The sequence below is a fragment of the Lagenorhynchus albirostris genome, chromosome 3, assembly GCF_949774975.1.
Source record: "Lagenorhynchus albirostris chromosome 3, mLagAlb1.1, whole genome shotgun sequence".
Lineage (NCBI taxonomy): Eukaryota > Metazoa > Chordata > Mammalia > Artiodactyla > Delphinidae > Lagenorhynchus > Lagenorhynchus albirostris.
Window position 1 is genome coordinate 6,051,908 of NC_083097.1, and position 22,668 is coordinate 6,074,575.

At 42.9% G+C, this 22,668-nt stretch overlaps 1 protein-coding gene across 1 annotated transcript in view; it reads left to right on the top strand.

The window, feature by feature from the left end:
• The window catches only part of ADCY2 (adenylate cyclase 2), a 434,114-nt gene that overhangs the window by 14,175 nt on the left and 397,271 nt on the right, over positions 1-22,668 (top strand). The window contains exon 2 of the mRNA XM_060146855.1: positions 5,036-5,233. Within this exon, the coding sequence (XP_060002838.1) occupies positions 5,036-5,233 (198 nt within the window). The remainder of the gene's footprint in view (positions 1-5,035; positions 5,234-22,668) is intronic.

The following is a 22,668-nucleotide window of genomic DNA, read 5'->3' on the forward strand; positions in this document are numbered from 1 at the left end:
CTCTTCTGTTCAACTCTAACCAAGAGCCGTGGAGGGAAAGGGGCTCTAAGGAATGTGACTCCCAGCAAAGCCAAATTGACAGTAGGACAATTCAGCTCAACTTGTAAGATGAACCATTTCCCTCTGAGCACCACTTTTACTGCACAACAGAAATTTGCTCTTGGGAAGACTTTCAAAATTTTTCACAATTATTTTGCGTTTTACGTTTAGATCTGTGATCCATTTTGAGTTGATTTTTGTGAAAGGTGTAAAGTATGTGTCTAGATTCATATTTTCGTGTGGGTATCTATTTAGTTGTTCTATCCTTTCTCCGTTTAATTGTCTTTGCGCCTTGGTCAACATCAGTTGACTACCTTAATGTGGGTCTTGCCAGTCCGTTGATCTATTTGTCTCTTCTGCATTACCACTCTGTCCTGATTACGGTTGCTTTGTACTGAGTCTTGAAATCAGGCAGTGTGGGTCCTCCAACTTTGTTCTTCTCCTTCAACATCGTGTTGGCTATTCTGGGGCTTTTGCCTCTTTGTTTAAACTTTAGAATCAGTGTGTTGATATCTACAAAATTAACTTGCTGTGATTTCGATTGCCATTGCATTGAATCTATAGATTAATTTGGAAAGAACTGACATCTTGACAATACTGTCTTCCTATTTATGTACACGGAATATCTTCCTATTTATTTACATGGAATATTTATTGAGATCATCTTTGATTTATTTCATCATAGTTTTATAGAATATTTTAGTTAGAATTTTTATTTATTCCTTTCACACCTCATGGTAAAATGGAGTATGACTATGTATGTGGGAAAGAATGAAAAAATATATTTTCTATCATGTATCACACACACACAACACACACATATATATTATGTGACACATATACTTAAAAGCAAATGTGTATCATAGCTAAAGGCTGATTTCTTTTTGCCCAGTGACAACCCTTCAGATTAATTTGTGGTAATCAAATATATAATCATTTAGAATGGAAAATTGGCATCATTTCAATAAGGAATAGTCAGACTAGCATTGGTGGAAAGTACTCAGATATTCAGGAAAGAGGGAGTGATGGTCACCACGATAATAATCTCATTTATGGTGCACCAGTGACGTACTCAACCCCGCCAGCCATGCAGTGTCTGTAGTTCTGTTCATGTGAGGGAACAGGGACTTAGGGAGGCCCCGTGCTCACTCCGAGTTACAGTTAGTGATGGAAATTGGTTTCTACCTTCAGTCTGTCGGACTTCAAAGCACTTCACTAAAATATCCTTTTTATAGAAAAGTATTTTACATTAGACTGTCCTTTACCATCTAAAAGAAGAACAGTACCGTTTAACAAAAAATGAAAAATGCACGTGGAAAAGAATGAACATACAGATAATCTGTTGCTCCATGGAAAAACCTCCAAGAAGCAAAGCAGTTGTCACATGATAAATAAAAACGATGGGTGTTTAGGAGGCTTGGCAATTAGAAGCGATCCCAAATTACCCCAAAATGCACTGAACAGGAAAGGATGAAACGGTCCAGGAGAGATAGGAGCCCATTATCATGATAGTAGGTAATACCATGCTCAAGGTCTCTTTTAAAGGCATTTTAGCCCATTTTTAGTTTGCATTGTATGGTAAATTTAAAAAGTCTTTTTAAAGATATGTCTTAAAGGCATTTTCACACATTTTAGTACTAATAAAGACATTTTAGTACATTTCATTTAGTTTACATAACATGGTAAATTTTTTTTTCCGCGAAGGGAGGAGGGGTGAGGATATATAAACATATTTAATTTAGATTGACAATGTTTTCACTGTTCACTTTATTTTGAGCTACTCTATTTGTTTTATACTCTGAATTTTGAAAACTCAACTAGCTCCTAAGGAAGCAGCCATGGGGGAGCTGTAGTGGCTTCATTCATCTTCCTGTCCACTGGGGCCAGAATAAAGGACGGGGGAGGCCCGTGTACTTCAAGGTCTGAGGGCGTTCCACTGTTTCATTTATTCATTAGCCTTAAGAAAAACGCATGATTCAGATGCGGGGTTAGGAAAGAATGTGGTTTATAAGCTTATACATTCTTAATGAATACTGTTCTGTTTTCTTTCCTTGACAACCTTATAAAAGATTCTGTTTAGTGGAGAAGTCCATATTAAGGTGTTTGGAGTTAGACTTCAAAAGGCAAATGCAGAGTAAATTGGTGGCTGTTCTCTTTCTGGAAGAGCCCAGATTCTTCAGTGGGCTCAGGTTCTGCAGTGGTCAGGGCCACTGGCCTCATGAGCAGTGGCTGACCGTCTTAAGCCGTGGGCCATCTGGGAATCTGGTCCCCCCAACCGAGGCTGGGGACACTGCTTGAAGCTGAGATTCCTTCTCTGGTGTGTGGGATGGACCAGGGAATGCCGCGCATCTGGTGAGCAGGGGTGCCAGCCCCTCAGATCAGATTACAATGGAGAGACTTAGGGCCTTTGTCCGCCCCCTCCTCCCTAAAAGTATATTCACAGTCGTAGTTTATGCTGGGTTAGCATGGAGATGTATGTAATCTTTGAGCTTAGAATCTTGGGTTTTTTGGTTGTTATTGTTCTGATTTTGAACGAAATTAAAACATTCCTGTGGGCCTGTAAAAATATTAGGGGACGCAGGCTCTGTGTCCTCTGTGCCCAGTGAAGAGGTCACCTGAGGCCCACACTAGTCACTTCTCAGTGATCAAGATGCTGATAGTTAAAAAAAAAAAGAAAAAGTATGACATAGAGACTCCAATATTTAAAACCAAAACCCGTGTATCAAGTCTTATTACATAATGTACCCAGCTCAGTAAGGCATTGGGTCTTCAACTGATTACCGTTGGATCTTTTAAAAAGAGAAGCAGAGGAAAAGCTCCTACAGGTAGAGTACTTTGTCCCCCTCTTCCTGGAAGGACTCACAATCACAGACTTTCTGTTCCTTTAGCTACTAATTTTCACTGGACAGTCACGCATATTTTCACACCATTTTCAGTCTTTCTGGAGAAATCAGAGCCAATAAAGTCACTGATTGTTTCTCCCTTACTGGGTTAATGAAGTAAGTGAAAAGCCACACCAGGAAAACAGCTGCCCTGGTTGTTTACTGGTTAGCTTTCTGTCCACAGCTCAGTTAACTTCATTTGGGAAGGTTTAAAATAAAATCGGTTTTCACGGCTCCATGTGTGTAGCATTTGTGGTCTCAAATTTGATGTCTTCAGAAGACAGGCTGTCGGGTCCCTGTGTACCTCGGCCCATGGTGCCTACGTGCTGGGGAGCACTGGTGGTTACCTGACACCTTTTTGCAACGATTGGAACATGTGTGTGAGGGTAAGAGTACAATTAGGCACTTAATTGTGGCCAAAAATAGCAATGGCGGGAGATTATAAGAACATCCCTTTGGATCCTTCTGTTTCCTGGCTGTTGTGGAAACAGATTCCTTTGGCCCCTCAAGGACTGGCCGCACCTGGTCTAGTGGATCATCTCTGCACAAGCAGGGTGCGGAGCTCTGCTGCAGGGGTCTGCAGGAAAAGACTGCCCCCAGCTGCCTGGGCTGGAGCCCTGGCTCTCTCCCCATCAGCTCCACAACCCGGGCACCTTCTTTCCGTTCAGGGCCGTGCGTCTCCTCAGCTGTAGAGCAGTGCAGGCACCAGCGCCCACCACCCGCATAGAGCTGTTGTGTTAAAGGCTTAATGTACCTGAGTGTTTAGCACAAAAATATAGACATGAGTATTTGCTGTGATTGCCTTTTTTCCGGGTATCACTTGACGCAAATAATTGGGAGAGAGAGGAAGGGGAAATGAAGGCACTGAGGGTGGGCCTGGGTCCCTTTTCTGTCTGCTGGGTGTCACCTGGGCCCCACATGGTGGTTTGGCTGCTCTGCTTCGCTTCCCGCTCTCCCTGTGGTTATGGCCTGATATCTGAAGGGGGCATGGGGGGCCATCTCCAGGGTGAAGTTAGAGATGCTCAGGGCACGGAGTGAACCCTGTACCAACCAGAAAAGGTGAAGGCTTCCCCAGGCTCTGGTATTTGAAAGACCCACCCCGTACTTGCCAGATTGTACTGTAACTTTTAATATGCTAAAACCTCAGTGGAAGTTCTTAGGGCCACGGCCATATGGGTTTTTGATTGAAACCCCTTTGAGTATTTCACCAACTAAATATATTGGGTGAGGATCAAATATCTTAAACTGTGTTCCATCCCATAGTGTGTGCTGTTCAGAGCAAGGTTCCAGCATCATGTTTGGAGAAGCTAAAGCCTAAATCCAGGCTTGGATAATCAAAGGAAGTATGATGTCTATTACATTGTGTGAAATTGTATAGAATTGTAATGGTGTGCCTTTTAGAGGGTGTGTGACTAGAAAGAGATAAATAGAAAATAAGTATTAGTGTGCAAATGTGGATTTTTAAAAAATGCATTAGTAAGAGGCCAATAATAAATGTCCATTTTCTTTTTGCTACTGGAGCCCAAGAGAGGTGGTGAAGGAAACTAGCAAACTGACACCTTCTTCTAAGTATTTCCCGCTCTCTCTTCTTCTAGACCCTTTTCTATTAACCTATGTTCCTGTTAAAACATTAATTGCATAATTAACATAAAAGAAACACTTCTTCCTTGAGAGCCTGAGATAGTTTTTAGGTTTTATTTAAATAAAACATTTCAAATCCATTTGGAGGCCTTAATTTCCTACAGTTGGGGTATTTCTGATCCTCTGGTGCAGGCAGTGAAGTTGGTTGTCTTATTTTATCTGTACCTTCTGTGTTCTTGAATTCACTTTTGAATGAAATCCATTTCTCCATTTACCAGGGAAAATTTGAATTTGATGGCATGGCTGTTTTGCATTATTTAAATATCCAATACTGAGTTACTTATATAGAAAAAATATGGTTGTTTAATAAGAAGCTTAAATTTTCAAAAGTTCAAACTGTTTTACTTCTGAAATCACTTTTAAAAGCTGATATATTTTGACACTGATTAACATTGATAACATTTTGATAACCAGTCATGGGTACCACGGGTTTTCTAAATTGTACCTTTGCAATATTTTTTTTCTCTCCTTAGGAAGTTGAAGACCACGTGGCATTTTTAATAACAGTTCCAACTGCCCTGGCGATTTTCTTTGCTATCTTCATCCTCGTGTGCATCGAGTCCGTGTTTAAGAAGCTGCTCCGCCTTTTCTCTTTGGTGATATGGATTTGTCTCGTGGCCATGGGCTACTTGTTCATGTGTTTTGGAGGCACCGTCTCTCCCTGGGACCAGGTAAGGTGTTGAAATGCTCTTTGTGTTTGTTTTTCTGTGCTTTGATCTGTAACATACCAAGTTCTGTCAACTTGGCCCTAAACTGTAAACAGGAGACCAATAGCTGAGAAGGAAGTCTTCTGAAACAGCTGTCTCAGGCATGTCCCCATAATGCAGTCACTCAGCACCCGTTTGAACTCCTCAGACCTGCTGGCCATTGGGGTGCTGCCTGGGCTCACCTGGTCACGTGTTTCTTCTGATGGCTAAGTCTGCGTTTACACCTCTCACCACTTGGTCTTGGTAGCTCCATTCTCCTCTAACCCCTGAGTTTCCCATTCTGGAATCCCTCTGGGACTGGAGCCTCACTTTGTGCCTCTAAGTCTTCAAAGACTGGTCATTGCCCTTGAACTCTTTCTCAGTGACTGGATCTCCCTTCTTACAGACAGATGGCTGTGATATTGACTTTGTATCAACGTGATAATGTCATAGCAATAGGGAGACCCATAGTTCTTCATGTTGAAACTGGGGAGGCTCTTGACTTAGAAAATGGCTGTGTCTGGAGGATGTTAGATCTTTAGGAGAATGTAGTCTAATGGGCTTTTCCCCGTGTACTACTGCCACAAGGCTGTAGCCTGCTGACTGCTCGATCAAGTGCTGGGTCGTCCAGGGCACAGATGTGGGCCGCAGATGGCGGTGTGCTAGTTACTAGCTTCAAGTTTGTGATGGAAGTCAAGGGGTTCTGTCACCCTCCAGGGAGAGATGAAACTGAGCACCAAGGGCTGTCCCTGAGTTGCTGGCGACTCAAGAGCCTGGGGTAGGAGAGGAACAGGAACCACAGATGGATAGAGGAGAGGTCATTAGGACATGAGGCCCAGGGAGGGTGAATTGCTGTGGAGGCCAACGGAGAAGAGAGATTCAAGATGGGAACGCACAAAAGGGTTGACGTGCCTGAGCTGAGAGAGCGCTGGGTGAGCCCAAGGATGAGGTTTCCAGAGAATTCTGTCCCGTGACCTCAGCCAAACCATCATCCTCTTTGGGCCTCGGTTTCTTCTGCAAAGGAAGAGGCTGGACGAAGTGAACTCAGGTTGGTCCCTCTAGCTCTAAAGGATGCTGTAATGGTGAGCACAGGTGGAAACAGTGCCTTTCCTCTCCTGCAGCTCCCCGAAGAGGCCCCAGTGCTCAGGGAAGCTCCCCTGGCTGTCTCCTCATGCCCCTGTTCAAGCCTCTTGCAGGGCTGGGCACCCCCCCACCCCTGTCTCCACGCTCCGGCCAGCTCCTTCCCCGCCTCTGCTCCCCGCTTTGTCCTTCACACGCCCTCACCCAGCTGCCATTGACGGCACGCGTGGCCCGAGGTCCCTCCGCCTTCACACCAGTGCACGTGGACAGAAACAGAAAACCGGTTAAGAGCGTCATTTGCTTTCTGTGGCGTGGACCCAGTGGCCTCTCCTAGCACCAGTGCCACCTTGTTTTAACAAAATAGTTTTAGAAGAAGCCTTACTATCTGGAACGGCAGTTTCCTTTTGTTCAGAATTCTCTGAGCTTACTTTTCCATGTGAATTACGGAATCGGTTTGTCATGTTCAGTGAAAGCTCTACTGTTACTTTCATTAACCTCATCGGGCCCCTTCCCAGAGCAGCCTCCCCAGATGTCCAGCTGACACCCCACCGGGCCACCCCCCATCTTTCTTGTTTTTCTGTAGCACTCATGATGATCTACAGCACCTCAGAGCTCGTGACATACCCCTCTCTTTGTTAATCAACTGTCTCCCCTGCAAGAATATAAGCTCCTTCCGGGGTCCGGGGGTGGATTTGACCATCATCGGCTGTTGTGTCTTCGCACCTCTGAGCATTCTCTGCCACCAGTAGGAGCATGCAGAGCTGCTTGTGCAGTGCTCTCCTTAGTGGATGACTGTAGTTTTTCACTTTCAGATTTGTTGTTGTTGGATTTGTGTGTGCGTGTGTATCCACTTGTTCCGTTTTCACTTATCTGTTGGTTTTATAACATACACTTTGGTTTTATTGCTGCTGTCTGCCCGCTTGGACGCGATCTCTCTAAGCATCTTAAACATACCTATCTCACAGTCATTTTACTTCCATTTTTTCCGATTGATTCCCCAGGTGTTGAGTTGGTTGGCTCAGTTTCTTGGCATCAGCTTTGACGTTGTTGTTTCCGACTTTAAGTTGAGCTGGGGGTCTTCACCCCCCCATCCGTGATCCCACCCTAACCCTCATGCCGCCGAGGCCCTGGGCAGAGAGAGCTCCTGCGTGGAGCCTCAGCCCCGTTGATGTGGCAGGTGGCCTGGGCAGGCTTGTAGGAGCACAGCTGTGTGTGCCTGGAGCCCAGAAAAGGCCACAGCCGGGCTCGGCGCTTGCGGCTATTTCTGGCCACTGTTTCTAAGCCGGGGGCTTGGCCAGGGTGTACGCCTCATGCTGGAGGGCTGCTCACATCTCTTGCCGGAAGAGGGGCGCTTTGGGCCCTGTGCCTCCACTGGAACTTGAAATCCTGCCCAGAACTCCCGGCTACCCCTGCCCCTTCAGCAGGGGACTTGAAATGTAGTTATTCTGCCAGATTGACCCCAGGTTTACTCTCTGGCGTCTTTTGGTATCAGCACCACAGATGCAGGCCCCTCACTGAACGCTGACCTTCCAGAAGTGTTAGAATAGGCTCAGTGCGCTTGAGGAAGTCAGCTCAAGGAATGGTTCCCACTAGAAGGTGTTTCCGTGAACAGTATTATTATGAGGGGATGCAGGAGACCACCTGCTGCACTGACGGGGACAGTCCACACAGGGCCCCTCACCGCTGACGCCAAGGGCAAGTTCAGGGGTCCCAAGGCCACCCTGAGACTTAATCGCTTGCTAGGACTCACAGAACTCACTGAAAGCTGTAATACTCCTGGTTATGGTCTCTTACAAAGAAAGAAGGCAGATTAGCATCAGCCAGGGGACGTATTCAGGAGAACTGCCAGTTCTAAAGCCTCCATGGTTCCCTCCATGGGGAGTCACAGGACAGCCCTGCCCTCCCGGCTACAACCTGTAGCGCTGTGCGTGGGGAATACCGCCTGCCTGCGAGGGTTAGCAGAGCCTTGTGTGTCCGGGGTTTTGACGGGGACTCCTCACGTGCTGCCTGCGTGGCTGACTGTCGGTCTCAGCCTCTCTGTAGACAGAGCTGACACTGCGTGGCCCTGAGCATCCTTCGTGAATCGCATTTGGACAGTCTGCTGGCCAAAGCCCCCAGGCAAACAGAGTCCTATCAGGTGGAGCATTCCTGGGGCCTGGAGCTCCCCTCCCAGGAGCCCAGGGCAAAGGCAGAGCTGTCTCTGGGTGAGGCTGGTTCTCCCCTGCACAGGTGGGTCGAGTGTAGATCTGGGCCGTCAACAGCTCCAGTGCAGAACCCAGAATAGAAACAGCCGGTGCGGGCGTCGTCTGGACGGTGCCACCCCTGTTCTGGGTGCTTCCCTTACACAAACCCATCCGATACTCGCGTAGCTCCGTGGGGTGGGCGCCATCGTACCCAGGCTCCCCAAGGGCCCAGGCTTCCACACCACGGGTACCTTGCTCCCGGCCGGGCTGCAGGTGAGCAGGACAGGAGATTTGAACTCGGGGGTCTGATTCCAGAGGCCACTCGGATCCGTGATACCGTGGTTCTCAAGAGGGAGCGATTTCACCCCCAGGGGACGTTCGTCCCTGTCTGGAAACGTCTTTGATTGTCACAGCCTGGTTGGGGGTCATCTAGTGAGTAGAAGCCATAGATGCTGCTCAACGTGCTACAGACACCCTACAATGCACAGGTCAGCAGCGTCACCAAGGATTATCCATCCTCAGATGTCTGGAGTGCTGAGTCTGAGAAACTCTGTATTTTAAGATGCTGCCCCTCAATGTTGTCTGTTAAATTTAGACCCAGTTCTCAAAGCCTCAGTAAGTGGAACTGTAGAGGTGCCAGGGCACGACTTAAGAGTGATGGTTCCGTTTTGATCAGGCAAAGATGAGTGATTTCACAGCGTGTATCCTGGAGAAAGTACCCTCAAGTGACAGGGTGGCAGCTTTGAGATTGCTCACCCGTGTGGTTAGGAAGGGGTCACTGGGGAAATAAGGAAAACACGGAAGACGAAACTTCAGTGCCTTTGCCCTCACAGCGCTGACTGCGTGTGGAGGCCTCTCATCTTAATTCAGCTCAAGACGCCCCCAGCTTGGAGTCCCCTCCTACCCTGCGCTGCCAGCATCCCAACCCAGCTGACATTTGTTCCACACAGCTGCCTCCTGGACAAAAAGTATTTAAAAATGATACTTTGTTGATGGTTCCAAACATTCAGAGGGAAACTGGGTGATAAATTGCAGAGTCCGGGTCTCCAGCTGTTACAGTGGCAGCGTCTGCATTTTGCAGGGAAATTCTCTGCCTGCTTCTGGCTCCGGCTGACTTGCTGAAATGCCCGCCATGTGCTGTGACGAGCTCCCCATTGACCAACGGTAGAGGGGCTGTTGATGCACCTTATCTTCTTTTTCTGAATGTTTGAAAATACTTGAACGATTTTGAACTCAGCAGAGGAGGATTCAAGGTGTCTGTTTCCTCTGTTCTGTTAGGTAAAGGAAATGGGATAATTTTTATTTTTTTAAGACACCAGCGGCACTGTGTCTGGGGCCCATAGTCCCCTCTTCTGCACGTGCCCGGGCCACCACACGACATGACAGTGCTTCCTGTCTGAGGGCCTCTGGAACGCAGGGCCTTCCTGATAGGTAAGTCCTGTTGAAAGAGGCTTAATGGAGGTTGACAAATAGTGTCTCCCAGCTCTGGAGCCCGACATCTGAAATCAAGATGTGGGCAGGGCCATACTCCCCCTGAAGGCTCCAGGGCAGGACCCTTCCCTGCATCTTCCAGCCTCATGTGGCTGCCGGTAACCTTGTGTTCCATGGATTGTAGACACACCTCTGCAATGTCCGTCATCACGTGGCACTTTTCTCCCTGTGTCTCTTCGCTTCTTATGAGGACACCCATCAGACTGGACTTAGGGAACCCCAGTGATTTCTTCTTAACTTGACCATGTTTGCAAAGGCCCTGGTTTTAAATAAGGTCACATCACAGGTACTGGGAGTTAGGATTTGAACACATCTTTGGGGGGGGGGACACTATTCACCTCATGATAGATGTTATTTCACGGGAAGACAGTGTTGCCTAAGAGGATGCTGTCCTGTTGCAGGAAGCCAGTCCCATCTCAGGGCCTCTGTGATTCTGATATTTCCTTCCCCCTTTTAGATATCTGACAGCTGCTCTTGATGTCGACCTTCACTTAAACCACAAATCCACTTGGGGATTAAATGTATGCGGTGGAGGTTTTTGACCCATTTTCAAACCAGTGTCTGGGAATTAGAAACATGCTTGTGTGTGAATAGCCTGCTGAAATCAACAGAACAGAAAGAGAAAATAACCTGGTGGTTGATCCCATTGCCTTGTGAACAAGCAGAGCATCATAAACGAACGTTTGCACATTAGGTTGGTTTACTCTGCCAGTCCGAATAATGAAGGTGCTTCTTTGGGGTTTCTACCTGAGTGACATGATGACACTTTTCTTGCCTGATACATTTCTGTAATGTCTTTAGGTTCACTTAGTGCAGCCTAAACATTTAGGTGATGTTTTAATTTATGACTTTCTATCAAGACAAATCCGTTCCATCTCAGCTGAAAACCCCTGACTTAGGTCCTTCCCTCTGAGATGAGAAGACGTTGAGAAGGTGGCAGGGCAGGAAGGCAGTCGCCTACGATGGCTGATGTTAGCCTGTAGCCACTGGGTTGGCCAAGTGAGGACCAGAGAGTGAGTCGTATTTGCATTTGATTCCAGAGTTCTGCTTCCCTTGTATTAAGAGCCCACTGACTAGAGTTAAATAAAAACTTCCATGTCTGACAACCCCATTTCCGCCTTGGCAGGGAGACCAGGCTGCAGTTACTGTATAGATCTGTTCAATTACCAATGTGAAAGGCTAACATTTTGCTCCAGGAAGAAGAGACTTTCTGTGCCCTATTACCTGAAAGGATGCCAGACATTCACCATGTACCTATATGTGTTTTCCTGCAAAAATAGGACGTCAGTGTTCAAACATCTTTTTTTTTAATTGAAAATGGGTGAGAATGAAAGAAAAGCAAGGCCTCTCATAGGTTTTGAAATGGCACAGATTTCAAAGTGCAGTCACTTGGAGAGCTGTTAAAGAATGTATTTACCCCTGGAAGAACCTAGTAGCCTATGAATGAGAGGAGAAATCCAGCCTGTTCCTAAGTATCCAAGAAAGCCATCTCTGTGTGCTTTTGTGTGCCAAGGTTGATTTCTTAGGGGACATTTTGGACTTAATATGAAGAAGAACGTATCTGAGAAAAGTTAAAAGTAATATAAAAATTATTTCATTTAACAACAAAGGTGTAGGGGTTTTTTAACCCCCCCTTTTTTTAATAATGGCAAGGAATGTACTGATGAAATGTGAATTTTAAGGAAGTGCAGCACAGCTGGACACAGCCCCAAGTGAAGTTATTTTGAGATCCCCACATATTTCTGGCTGTTGAGCACGGAGGTGGCATTGCTGTATTCTCTCTACTGTTCCTTCCCAGCTGGAGTGTTGTGAAAACCACACAGGCTGTACAGTGAACTGGGGATTTATCACCACCCTCACTGGGGCTTCCCAGCCCTGACCTTGCTTGAAGAGACAAGTCTGCTGTTGTTTCTGGAACAATCTCCATGTTTCCTCTTCTTTTCTCTCCTCCCGTGCTTTTCTTTAGAGGAGCATGAGCCCTGGTACTTAACATTGGCATCTTCATTAAACTGTTATCTGGCAATGGAAGGGATGCTGCCGTTCTCACCTCTGAGCTTTTGCGGTCCTCCCTCCACCCCATGCCCACATCAACATACATTTTAAAGGCTGGGTGGCCGTGGCCATGGCTCACGGGCCCAGCCTCTCCGCGGCATGTGGGATCTTCCCGGACTGGGGCACGAACCCGTGTCCCCTGCATCGGCAGGCGGACCCTCAACCACTGTGCCATCAGGGAAGCCCTCGGAGGCATTTTTGTTTGCTGCTCTGTTCCCAGTGTGCAGCACAGTGTCACATACATGGGGATCACAACGCAAATACTTGAGGAACTAATTGAACGAGTGCACGCATGACATATCTGTCTGCTCGTTCCCTTATCCTGTAAGGAGAGAAGACACTTCTGCGGTCCTGGTTCTTCCCTGCTCCGGGCACCGTTCAATTACTTTACATACATGCCTTCCTGATCTGTACAACCCTGCGACGTCACTACTATTATTACGTGCAATTTGAAGATGAGAAAACTGAAACCCAGAGAGGTTAAGCAACTTTCCCAAAGTCACACAATTAGGAAGAGAGCCGGAATTTGAACATGACATTCTGGCACTGTGCGTGATCATCACACACCATCTTCCTCTGCGCCTCGGCATTGGTGACTGTGGGGTGTTTCCTGTGGTGCCTCAGCAAATGACAGATTATTATGTGACGAGGAAGGGGGCACCCTGGAGAATTCTGTATTGTTCTGTTACATGTTATTTGGAAAAACTTCATGGGGTGGGAGCTGTTGCTTCAGAGATGCCAAAAAATTGATCGCATCACTGTTCTGAATTGCTAGTGATATTCCCAGTTGGAGGTATTTTCATTCATCAGACGAGTCAGTAAGAGAAACGGGACATTTCGGCCCGAGGAAAAAATGTCTGTGTGTCCATATTAGTCAGCATAATTGTTTGGAAGTCAATGACTGCTTTCATACTGAAATGAACATAACTCCCTTATTAACAGATTCCCTGTAATTACACTTCTTTCTGCTGGTTTTCTCATCTGGGTCTGTCTTAGCATCTGTGTGTGCACCAGTAATCAGTTCCTTTCTTCCCTGTAGGAAAAAACCCTCAGGCTCAAAGGACCATTTGCTGGGATACTGGCTCTTCCAGTAAGGCACTCGTGTCCTAGGGGGTGGCCACCATCATAAGGAAGCTGGTCCTGTGTGTGCAGCAGTCAGGGCCTCTGGGGAAGTCAGTGTGTGGTCAGAAGAAGGAATCATGACAGTAGTCTGGAGTTTGTAGTGTTTTCCTGAAAGAGCTGGAACTTTACAAGGGAGGAAAAATGTTCTGTAGGCTTCCAAAACATCTATTACTGACTCTGTTTAAATGGAGACATTTTTGATGGTGATTATCTTAGGGCTTCCTGCATCATGTCCCTTGTATTTGCCAAATGATTTTATAAAACGCTGCTTGTCATAGAATTCCAGCTACTTTGGCCTTGAATCTTGGATGCTGTTATATCCAAAGAAACATACTTACGGGAACTGGTGAATAATATAACCTGTGATTGTCCTGTTTGGACTGTGTGTGTGAGAGCAGGGGAGCTGCTGACGTGAAGGGGAGTGAATTCTAGACTCCAGGCTGGAGCAGCAAGTTCTCGGGAAAAAAATACATCCCGAGTTTAAATTATTTCCTATTAAGAGTTGCTAAGCAACGCCTCACTTAGCTTCCCCAGTATTTGGTATTTCAGATTTCCTTTTCTCAGCAGCCACTAACATCATCCTCGCCCAGCAATTTCACAGAGTTGAAAACCCAGAAACTAGAGTTTGGAAAGGCAAAGATGCTGAAATTCTCGAGACAGAAAACCTAGGAAGAGAGAGGAGAGAACTAGAGAGAGAGAGGGAGCTCCGAGGTTTGTAGAAAGTACCTTGAGTTTCTGCCTGAGCACCGATTCACACACACAGGGGAGAAACCTACCACAGGCCCGAGGAAGGACCTCTGGGAAAGAGCAGCATGGATTAATTCCTGGCACAAGGTCTGGACAGCAAGCACCAGTGAAAAAGAGTTCCTAATGCAAAGGGAATCAGTTCATCAAGAAGACCTAACAGTTCCAAATCGTTATACGCCTAATAAGAGAGATGCAAAATAGATGATGCAAAAACCCATATCTAACTCAGAGATTGAAACACCCTATCTCAAAAGCAGGTGGGACAATAAGAAAGAAAATCAATAAGGATATAGGAGATTCACAAAGTGTTAACAAACAAATTGATCTAATTGATGTTTATAGAACTCTCCAGCCAACAATGCAGAATATGTGTTCTTTTAAACACACGTGGAACATTTACCAAGAGGGACCATATTCTTTCATTGTTTTTTTTTTTAATATCTGTTTTGGAGTATAATTGCTTTACAAAGTTGTGTTAGTTTCTGTTGTACAACAAAGTGAATCAGCCAAATGCATATATATATATCCCTCTCCCCTCCCACCTACCCTATCCCACCCCTCTACGTGGGCACAAAGCATCGAGCTGATCTCCCTGTGCTATGCAGCTGCTTCCCACTAGCCATCCATTTTACATTTGGTAGTGTATATATCAGTGCTATTCTCTCACTTCGTCCCAGCTTCCCCTTCCCCCTCCCTGTGTCCTCAAGTCCATTCTCTACGTCTGCATCTTTATTCCTGTCCTGCCCCTATGTTCTTCAGAACCATTTACTTTTTTTTTTTTTTTTTTTAGATTCCATATATATGTGTTAGCATACGGTATTTGTTTTTCTCTTTCTGACTTACTTCACTCTGCATGACAGACTCTAGGTCCATCCACTTCATTACAAATAACTCACTTTCGTTCCTTTTTATGGCTGAGTAATATTGCATTGTATATATGTGCCACATCTTCTTTATCCATTCATCTGTTGATGGACATTTAGGTTGGGTCCATGTCCTGGCTATTGTAAATAGAACTGCAATGAACATTGTGGTACATGACTCTTTTTGAATTATGGTTTTCTCAAGGAGATTGCTGGGTCATATGGTAGTTCTATTTTTAGTTTTTTAAGGAACCTTCATACTGTTTTCCATAGTGGCTGTATCAATTTACATTTCCACCAACAGTGCAGGAGGGTAGGGACCATATTCTTGATCCTAAAAGTCTCGCTAAGTTTAAAAAGATTACTTCATACAAAGTGCTCTCTCTGGCCATAATGGACTTAAACTTGAAATCAATAACGTAAAGAAGTTTGGAATATCAATCAATATCTGGAAACTAAACAACCCATTTCTAAATAACTCTGAAGGCCAAGAAGAAATTACAAGGGGAATTGGAAAGTATGTTGAACTGAATGAAATGAAAACATGATAGATCACAGTTTGCAGGGTGCACCTAAAATGGCACTTAGAAATTTGTAGCCTCAAATGTATATAGTACAAAAGAGGAAAGGGCTCAAATCAACAACATAAGCTTCCAACTTAAGAAACTAGAAAAAGGAGTACGAATTAGAAGAAAGGAAATAAAAAGGAGCAAAAAACAATGAAATTGTAAACAGAAAAAAAATAAAGATAATCAGTGAACCCAAAACTGGTGCTTTGAGAAGATCCATAAAATTGGTAAATCTCTAGCCAGAAATAAAGATAGAAGACAAAATTACCAGTATTAGAAATGTGAGAGGGGTTGTCCCTATAGATCCTACAGACTTTAAAAGGATAAGGAAATATTATGAACAGCTTTATGCCAATAAATTCCACAATCTAGATGAAATGGACAAATTCCTTGGAAAGCAAACTAGCAAAGATCATTCAAGAAGAAATAGATAACTTGAATTGCCCTGTATGTATGAAATAATCTGAATACGTTGTTAAATATCTTCCTACAAAGAAAATTCCAGGCCCAAACGCCTTCTCTGGTGAGTTCTACAAAAATTTAAGGAGGAAATAATCCCAGTACTATTCAAGTTTTGCAAAATAGAAGGGACATACTTCCCAATTTATGTCATGAGGCCAGGATTGCTCTGATACCAAAGCCAAATACGTTACAAGGAAAGAAAACTACAGATCAATCTCTCTCGAACATAGATGCAAAAATTCTTTAAAAAATTTTAGTAAATTTAATCCAGCAAAACAATGGAATTTATATCAAGAATGCAAAGTTGGTTTAACATTCAAAAATCAATTCATGTGATTTACCACATTAACAGATCATTTCAGTAATTGCAGTGCCTGCCATCGTTTTGGTAGATAAAGGGGAGAAATTTGACAAAATTCAACATCTACTCATGATAGCATCTCTCAGCAATCTGGGAATAGAAGGGAACTTCCTCAAACCAATAAAGGGCAATTGAATAAAAAGTATAGCATTGGGACTTCCCTGGTGATGCAGTGGTTAAGAATCCGCCTGCCAATGCAGGGGTCACGGGTTCAAGCCCCAGTCCGGGAAGATCCCACATGCCATGGAGCAACTAAGCCCGTGCGCCACAACTACTGAGCCTGCACTCTAGAGCCCACGAGCCACAACTACTGAAGCCCGCGTGCCTAGACCCCATGCTCCGCAACAAGAGAAGCCACCGCGATGAGAAGCCCCTGCACCACAACAAAGAGTAGCCCCTGCTCACTGCAGCTAGAGAAGGCACACGTGCAGCAATGCAGCCAAAAATAAATAAATAAATTTATGAAAAAAAAAAAGAAACCAGTGTAGCATCATACTTAATTGGGAAGGACTGAATGATGTTACCTGTGATCTGGATAAGGTAAGGAGAAGAATCAAAAGACATAGAGACTAGAACATAAGAAGTTAGGCTGGCTTTATCTGTCTGTGTGTGCACTGTCCATTGTATTAAAAATCCTATGGAACCTAAAAAATGCTGCTAGGACTAGTAAGTGGGTTTAGTGAGGATGCAGTTTACAAGGTTGAGATAAAATAAACTGTATTCCTATATATTAGAATCTTCCAACCATAAATTGAAAAAAAATCACTTAATATAGCATCAAAATGTAAAATACTTAGGAGTATATTTGAATAAACATGTATAATTCTTCTACACAGAAAACTATAAGACATTGTTGACAGAAATTAATGAAATGAGTAACTGGAGAGATAGACTCTGTTCATGGATCCAAAGACTCAATGTTGTTAAGCTGTCAGTTCTCCCCCAGTTCGTTCTGTACAGGGAATGCACTCTCAACAAGCTGTTTACAGAGAGTAGAAAGCAGATTCTAAGATATGTATGGACATGCAAAATACCTAGAAGAGCTAAAACAGATTTGAAAGAGCAGAACATAGAGATTTTACTCTACTGGATTTCAGGATTTATTATAAAACTCCGTAATCAACTTAGTATAGTATTGGTGTAAAAGTAGACATTTAGGCCAATGGAATACAGTAGATTGTCCAGAAATAGTCCCACATATATATGGTCAATTTAGTTTTGACTATGTCCCAAGCCAGTTTAATGGGGGAAAGTATAAGCTTTTCAACAATAGCTGCTGAAAAATTTAGTCTTGTGCAAAAAATAAACTTCCATTCATATATATGTGTGTGTGTATATATATATATATATATATATAAAATATATACAAAAATGAACTCAAAAATAGATCATAGATTTAAAAGTTAGTCCTCAAACTATTAAACTTCCAGAAGAAAACATGAGAACCATGAGAAAAGATCTTGGTACCCTTGGCTTAGAAAGCTGTTTCTTAAATAGAGTATGCCACAAATTGTCAACTATTAAAGAAAAAGCCTTGATCCACAGGATTTAATCAAAATGTAAAAACTCTTCCTACTCAAAGCACTTTTATGAAAGTGAAAATGTAAGCCACGGACTGGGAACAATAGTTAAAATATATATATCTGGCAAAGCACTTGTACCTAGGATGTAGAACTGACTCTTACAACTGAATTATACCTCAGTACAGGTGTATAATTAGTGAATGAGGTTTTGTAGTGCACAAAGAATTTTCATGCTCCATTCCAAATTATTGATACAATATCCTCAAATGGGAGGTAGGATTCCCATTTTAAACATGACCCCCCCCCCCAAAAAAACCCCTGAGATACAAAAAGAGGCTTTGTGACTCTCCAAAAACATGCAGCAGGTGGAAGGCTGGAACCCACTATGTCTTTCTTCTTTCCATTCAGGTGAGCTGACTCACCTACTCTTGGCTGTGTCCCCCTGATGGCTTTATAGTGGCTGAAAGAAAGGAGGGATCTTTAAGGAGAACAAAGATACCGAGATGTTCTGAGAGAATGGCAAGATTTCCATTTTTATCACGTCTAAAAAGGAAATGATTCCTTGAGCAAAGATTTCTTACCTATTCAATTTTTTTTAAAGATTGGGAAATCAGAGGCTGAGTCGTGTGAAATTCAATCTCTTCTCAGCCTGTTTTTTAAAAGAATTTTTTTTCATTGAACATGGTACACACACACAAAATGTGTAAGTCACCAATTTGTATTCTCTTTAATGCTCTTAATATGAAAAAAATACTTTTATTACCTCCTGCTGGGGGATGTAACTAAAGAACCAAATATTCTAAGATGTGTAACACAGATGCATTAGGCTAAAAATTGTGAAGCAAAGAAATAACTTTTTTTGGTAGACAGATGAACCAAAGTTCTTAAAGAAGGGAAATAAATAGGGAGTTATTAAAATAAAATAAAAAATTAACTTTATCATATTGGCCCAGATACAGGTAAATACACCAAGGGAAAGGAAGGGAGAACTCAGAAAGAGACCTGTCTTTTATGGCAGAGATGGAATTAAAACTAGTAGGGGTGGGAAGGACTATTCAGTAAGTGAAAAAAGGAATACATGAAATAAATGAAGAAAAGAAAGAAATAGATTTTTCTTATGGAAAGAATTAAATTCCTACTTTATTCCATATAAAAATACGAATTCTAGCTGGATTAAAATCTAAATGAGGAAAGCAAACCATTAAGGTTTTCACAGAAATGTAGCGGGAAATCTCTTTATAACATCAGTGTAGGGAAGGGTTTCTTAAATAAGGCATGAAGAGAAAAAACTTTTTTTTAATTATGAAAGAAAATTGATGGAGAAATATAAAAGGAAAGACCCATCCCAATTATTTTTATTTCTTTGTAGATGCTCAAGAAACAGCCTTACATGTGTGACCAAGGAGGCATGTAGACGAATTGGTTGGGAACTGGATAAATCAATTACAGTACTTTATTCAATAAAATACTAAATAAGACTCAAATGAATACGTTGATCTACATGTATCAATACTGAGAAATCTTGGAAGCATAGTGCTGAGTAGAAAAGTTGCAGAATGATGCTGATTTTATATATAGTTATACTTTGAATACTTACAGATGCAAGTATTCAAAAAATAAAAAACATGAATGAGAAAAATAATGTACTGATTTCTCCCTCTTGGTTTTTTGTGGGGAAGCAGAGAAGATAATGTGAAGAGGAGACTTTAGCTGTAACTTCCTGTGTGTGTGTGTGTGTGTGTGTGTGTGTGTGTGTGTGTGTGTGTGTTTTAAATATACATATACATATATATGAAAACATAGGATTGAAGCCTACTATGGCATAATGTTCAGTGTATGAGGTGTGTTTATGGGAGGCTGTCATATGACTTGTATTTTTAAGAATTCTGGTTTTAGTGTTTCACATTTTAGAGTAAAATTAAAAAGATAGAAAGAACATCCGTTGTACTGAACATGACTTTGCCTTTGACCTGCATTTGCCATTCTGGATCGTGGGTCCCAGCCAAGCTTTTAGAATTGACTCCGTTCGTTATCAGCCTGTGAGCCACTGCTGAGGGCGGCTGTCTGTCCTGCTGCCTCCTGTCCCTCAGCCTCTGGGGTGTGATTGTTGTTCACCATGGTGAAAAAAAATAACCCTCCTTTTTTACCTAAATGTGTGTTATTACTAGTTTTAATAAAGCATGTTCTATTTTTCAAACTTTAAAAATATTGTTTAGCACTCTACCAATGACAGGGAATGTAATACTGAATGGTGGTAAGATATGGTCACTGGGATCTGTATTTAACAATTAATGAAAATCCAATCAAAATGTCCAAAGAACGTAACCACTTAAAAGAAATAGCTAAATGGTGATATCATTACATTTTCATGGAATAAATACTTGGGGGATTAATTAATGGCCATAATCCTTAAATCCTATAAAGTAATTGTTTTTACAATTAAATGTTAATTGTTTTCTTTGGTTTCCAACTATTCCAAAAAAAAAAAGAAGAAAAATCCCCAAACTGTTGACAAAATATTTGAGAATGAACGACTGAAATTAAGGCATCTTTGTCTTTGAACTTTACATATGTGTGCTGTTGAGTATGACACGGTTGTATTTTTGACACTTTTTTTCTGTTGACCCATGATGATAACAATTAACACATTAGCATGGAAGAATCGAATGAAATATTGTACTAGATTGATTCAAATCCTGCCACTCTCTTCCTTCAGTTACCTTCTGCATGTCTTCTTTTTTTATGATTTGAAACTGTGTATTTAAGGAAAAACACTAATTTTCCAACAAAATGCTAATACTTGTAAGCTATGGCACTTAAATTTATTCATAGTCATCAGAAAACTTTAGAATTTCTAGAGATATAAAACAAAAACCTGGCAGCTTCATTAAATATACTAGGAAAAACATGTACCCAAGTCATCCAATGGACACTTCTTTCTCAAGTTCTGGGGGTCAGTGCATATAGATTTTGGATTCGTGTTTCCTACTACTTTGTAGATGGTACTAGCTTATTTTTAAACATAAACACTGGACAGAACAGAGAAGAGGGGAACATGAAAGAGGTAAGGAACCAGCAGCATTAGCAATCCATAAAGAAAAAGGAATGGACAATTCTTGTAACACATACGGATTAAATGGGTAGTGGCAGGAGGTTAAGGAATGGTGCTGGGGATTGATAGAGCCTTACGATAAAGGGAAGAATACATTCTATAAATTATCAGCACAGTATGCAGTATATTTTATCAAGCTCTGAATTTGAGATATTTTAAATTTCTGATTTTTCTTTATCAAAGTTACATTTAGCAGGATACATTTTCCCCTCTCAAAAACTAGTTTTCTCATTTGCTAAATGCTATAGTCCTTTAGAACTCTGTACAGAGACTTGTTTCATGCAACAAGGGAGGGAGATGCCTCAGTATTCTTTAGTGGTTGCTGCTTTTCCCAACAGTACCTTTTTCTCTACCTTTGACTTTTTTTTTTTTTTTTGCATCTCTTCTTTTAAGGTATGTGCTAGGGCTTAACTGCAGACACACTCAGTGTGCTGATCACAAAAACTCGGTCAACATCTAATTCTTGGCATTCTAAGTCAACTTCTTGCTCCATACGTCTTTGAAGAAGATGAAACTCAGCATCTAGATACTTCATTTTTATTGGAAATGCAAAGACACCAAGGCTAAGTAGGCGACATATGGATGCTCCGTACTCTTAGGATGTGGGCACAAACCCCAAGAGCTGTCTTAGAAACCGAAAGCAGAAACAGGCCTTTACACTTTGGAGGGCATCTTTCTGTTGGCCTCTGGTGCGGCCTCTATCTAAGCTGTCGTCTGGGTATTTGTGAGTGTCACAGGGCGGAGAGCACAGAGACTCTAGACCTCGCGGGATGGAGGTTAGGGGTCCTACAAAGCTGTGTCCCACATACTGTGATTATAGACAGCCATCTGTTTCAGCCAAGATTTCTTTGGTGTCTGTCCTGTTCAAGGACTGCTTGGGGCCAGGATCTCTTCTGTAGATCCTTTATAGCATGCATCCTATAGCTTCACAGGATGATCTGATTGTGGGGGATTAATCCACACTCACCCAGAATGCCAACTTATGGTTTTATTGCTGTTTAGAGAGTACTCCTGTCTGCTAACCAAAAATACCTTCTTTCTGGTGTTAGGTTACCTGGGAAACCTCTTCAGTTGGGTGTGTGTTGAAGATCAGATCAGAACAAAGTGGGTCATGAGCTTTCCTTGGGTATTTTATTCAGGCTGAGACAGTCTGAGTAGGAGCACGGTTGCACAATGAGGTCATTGTTTTTGGCAGGTGACGTTGGGCAAAAGTCTTGGGCTGTGTTGCATGGAGCTCCTCCAGGATCAGTTTCAACGTCCTGCCAATACTCTCAAGTGAACCAACTTAAGGTCTCCTATAGATAGAAAGTGTGGCCCAGGGAAGAGGATGAATATTTTTGGAATATGAGCATTATTTTCCTCCACTGGAGGAAAACCTAGGTTTGGTTTTGGCTGATGGCTTCTCTTCTGGATTCTGCTTCACTCATCATTTAACTAACATCCTAATGTGGGAACCTGTCCTTTTGCCATCTGACATCATGGGAATCTCCAGCAGGACCTGGAGTCTGTGTCCATCAGGGCATAAGACCAGCCATTTCTAAGCTCTGGAAACACTATTATTGCATATACGCTGTTACTTAACTAAATAAATACACTTCTCCTTAAGAGTTCAGAAAGATTTCTAATTAATTCCAATTGAAAAAAAGGGGCCCTAGGAGTAGCTAGAGGCTGTGTTGACAGCTGAGGGAACAGCTACGGTCTCTGTCTCACTTTGGGTATCAGCTGTTGTGCCTGTGTGGTCAGCAGTGGGGCCTCTGATGGGCCCCAAAATGTGGCTCTGGCCTCACTGGTAACCCTGAGATGTTTCTACCCAACAGCACCCAATAGCAGAGACTCCAGTACTTATCACTGTTAG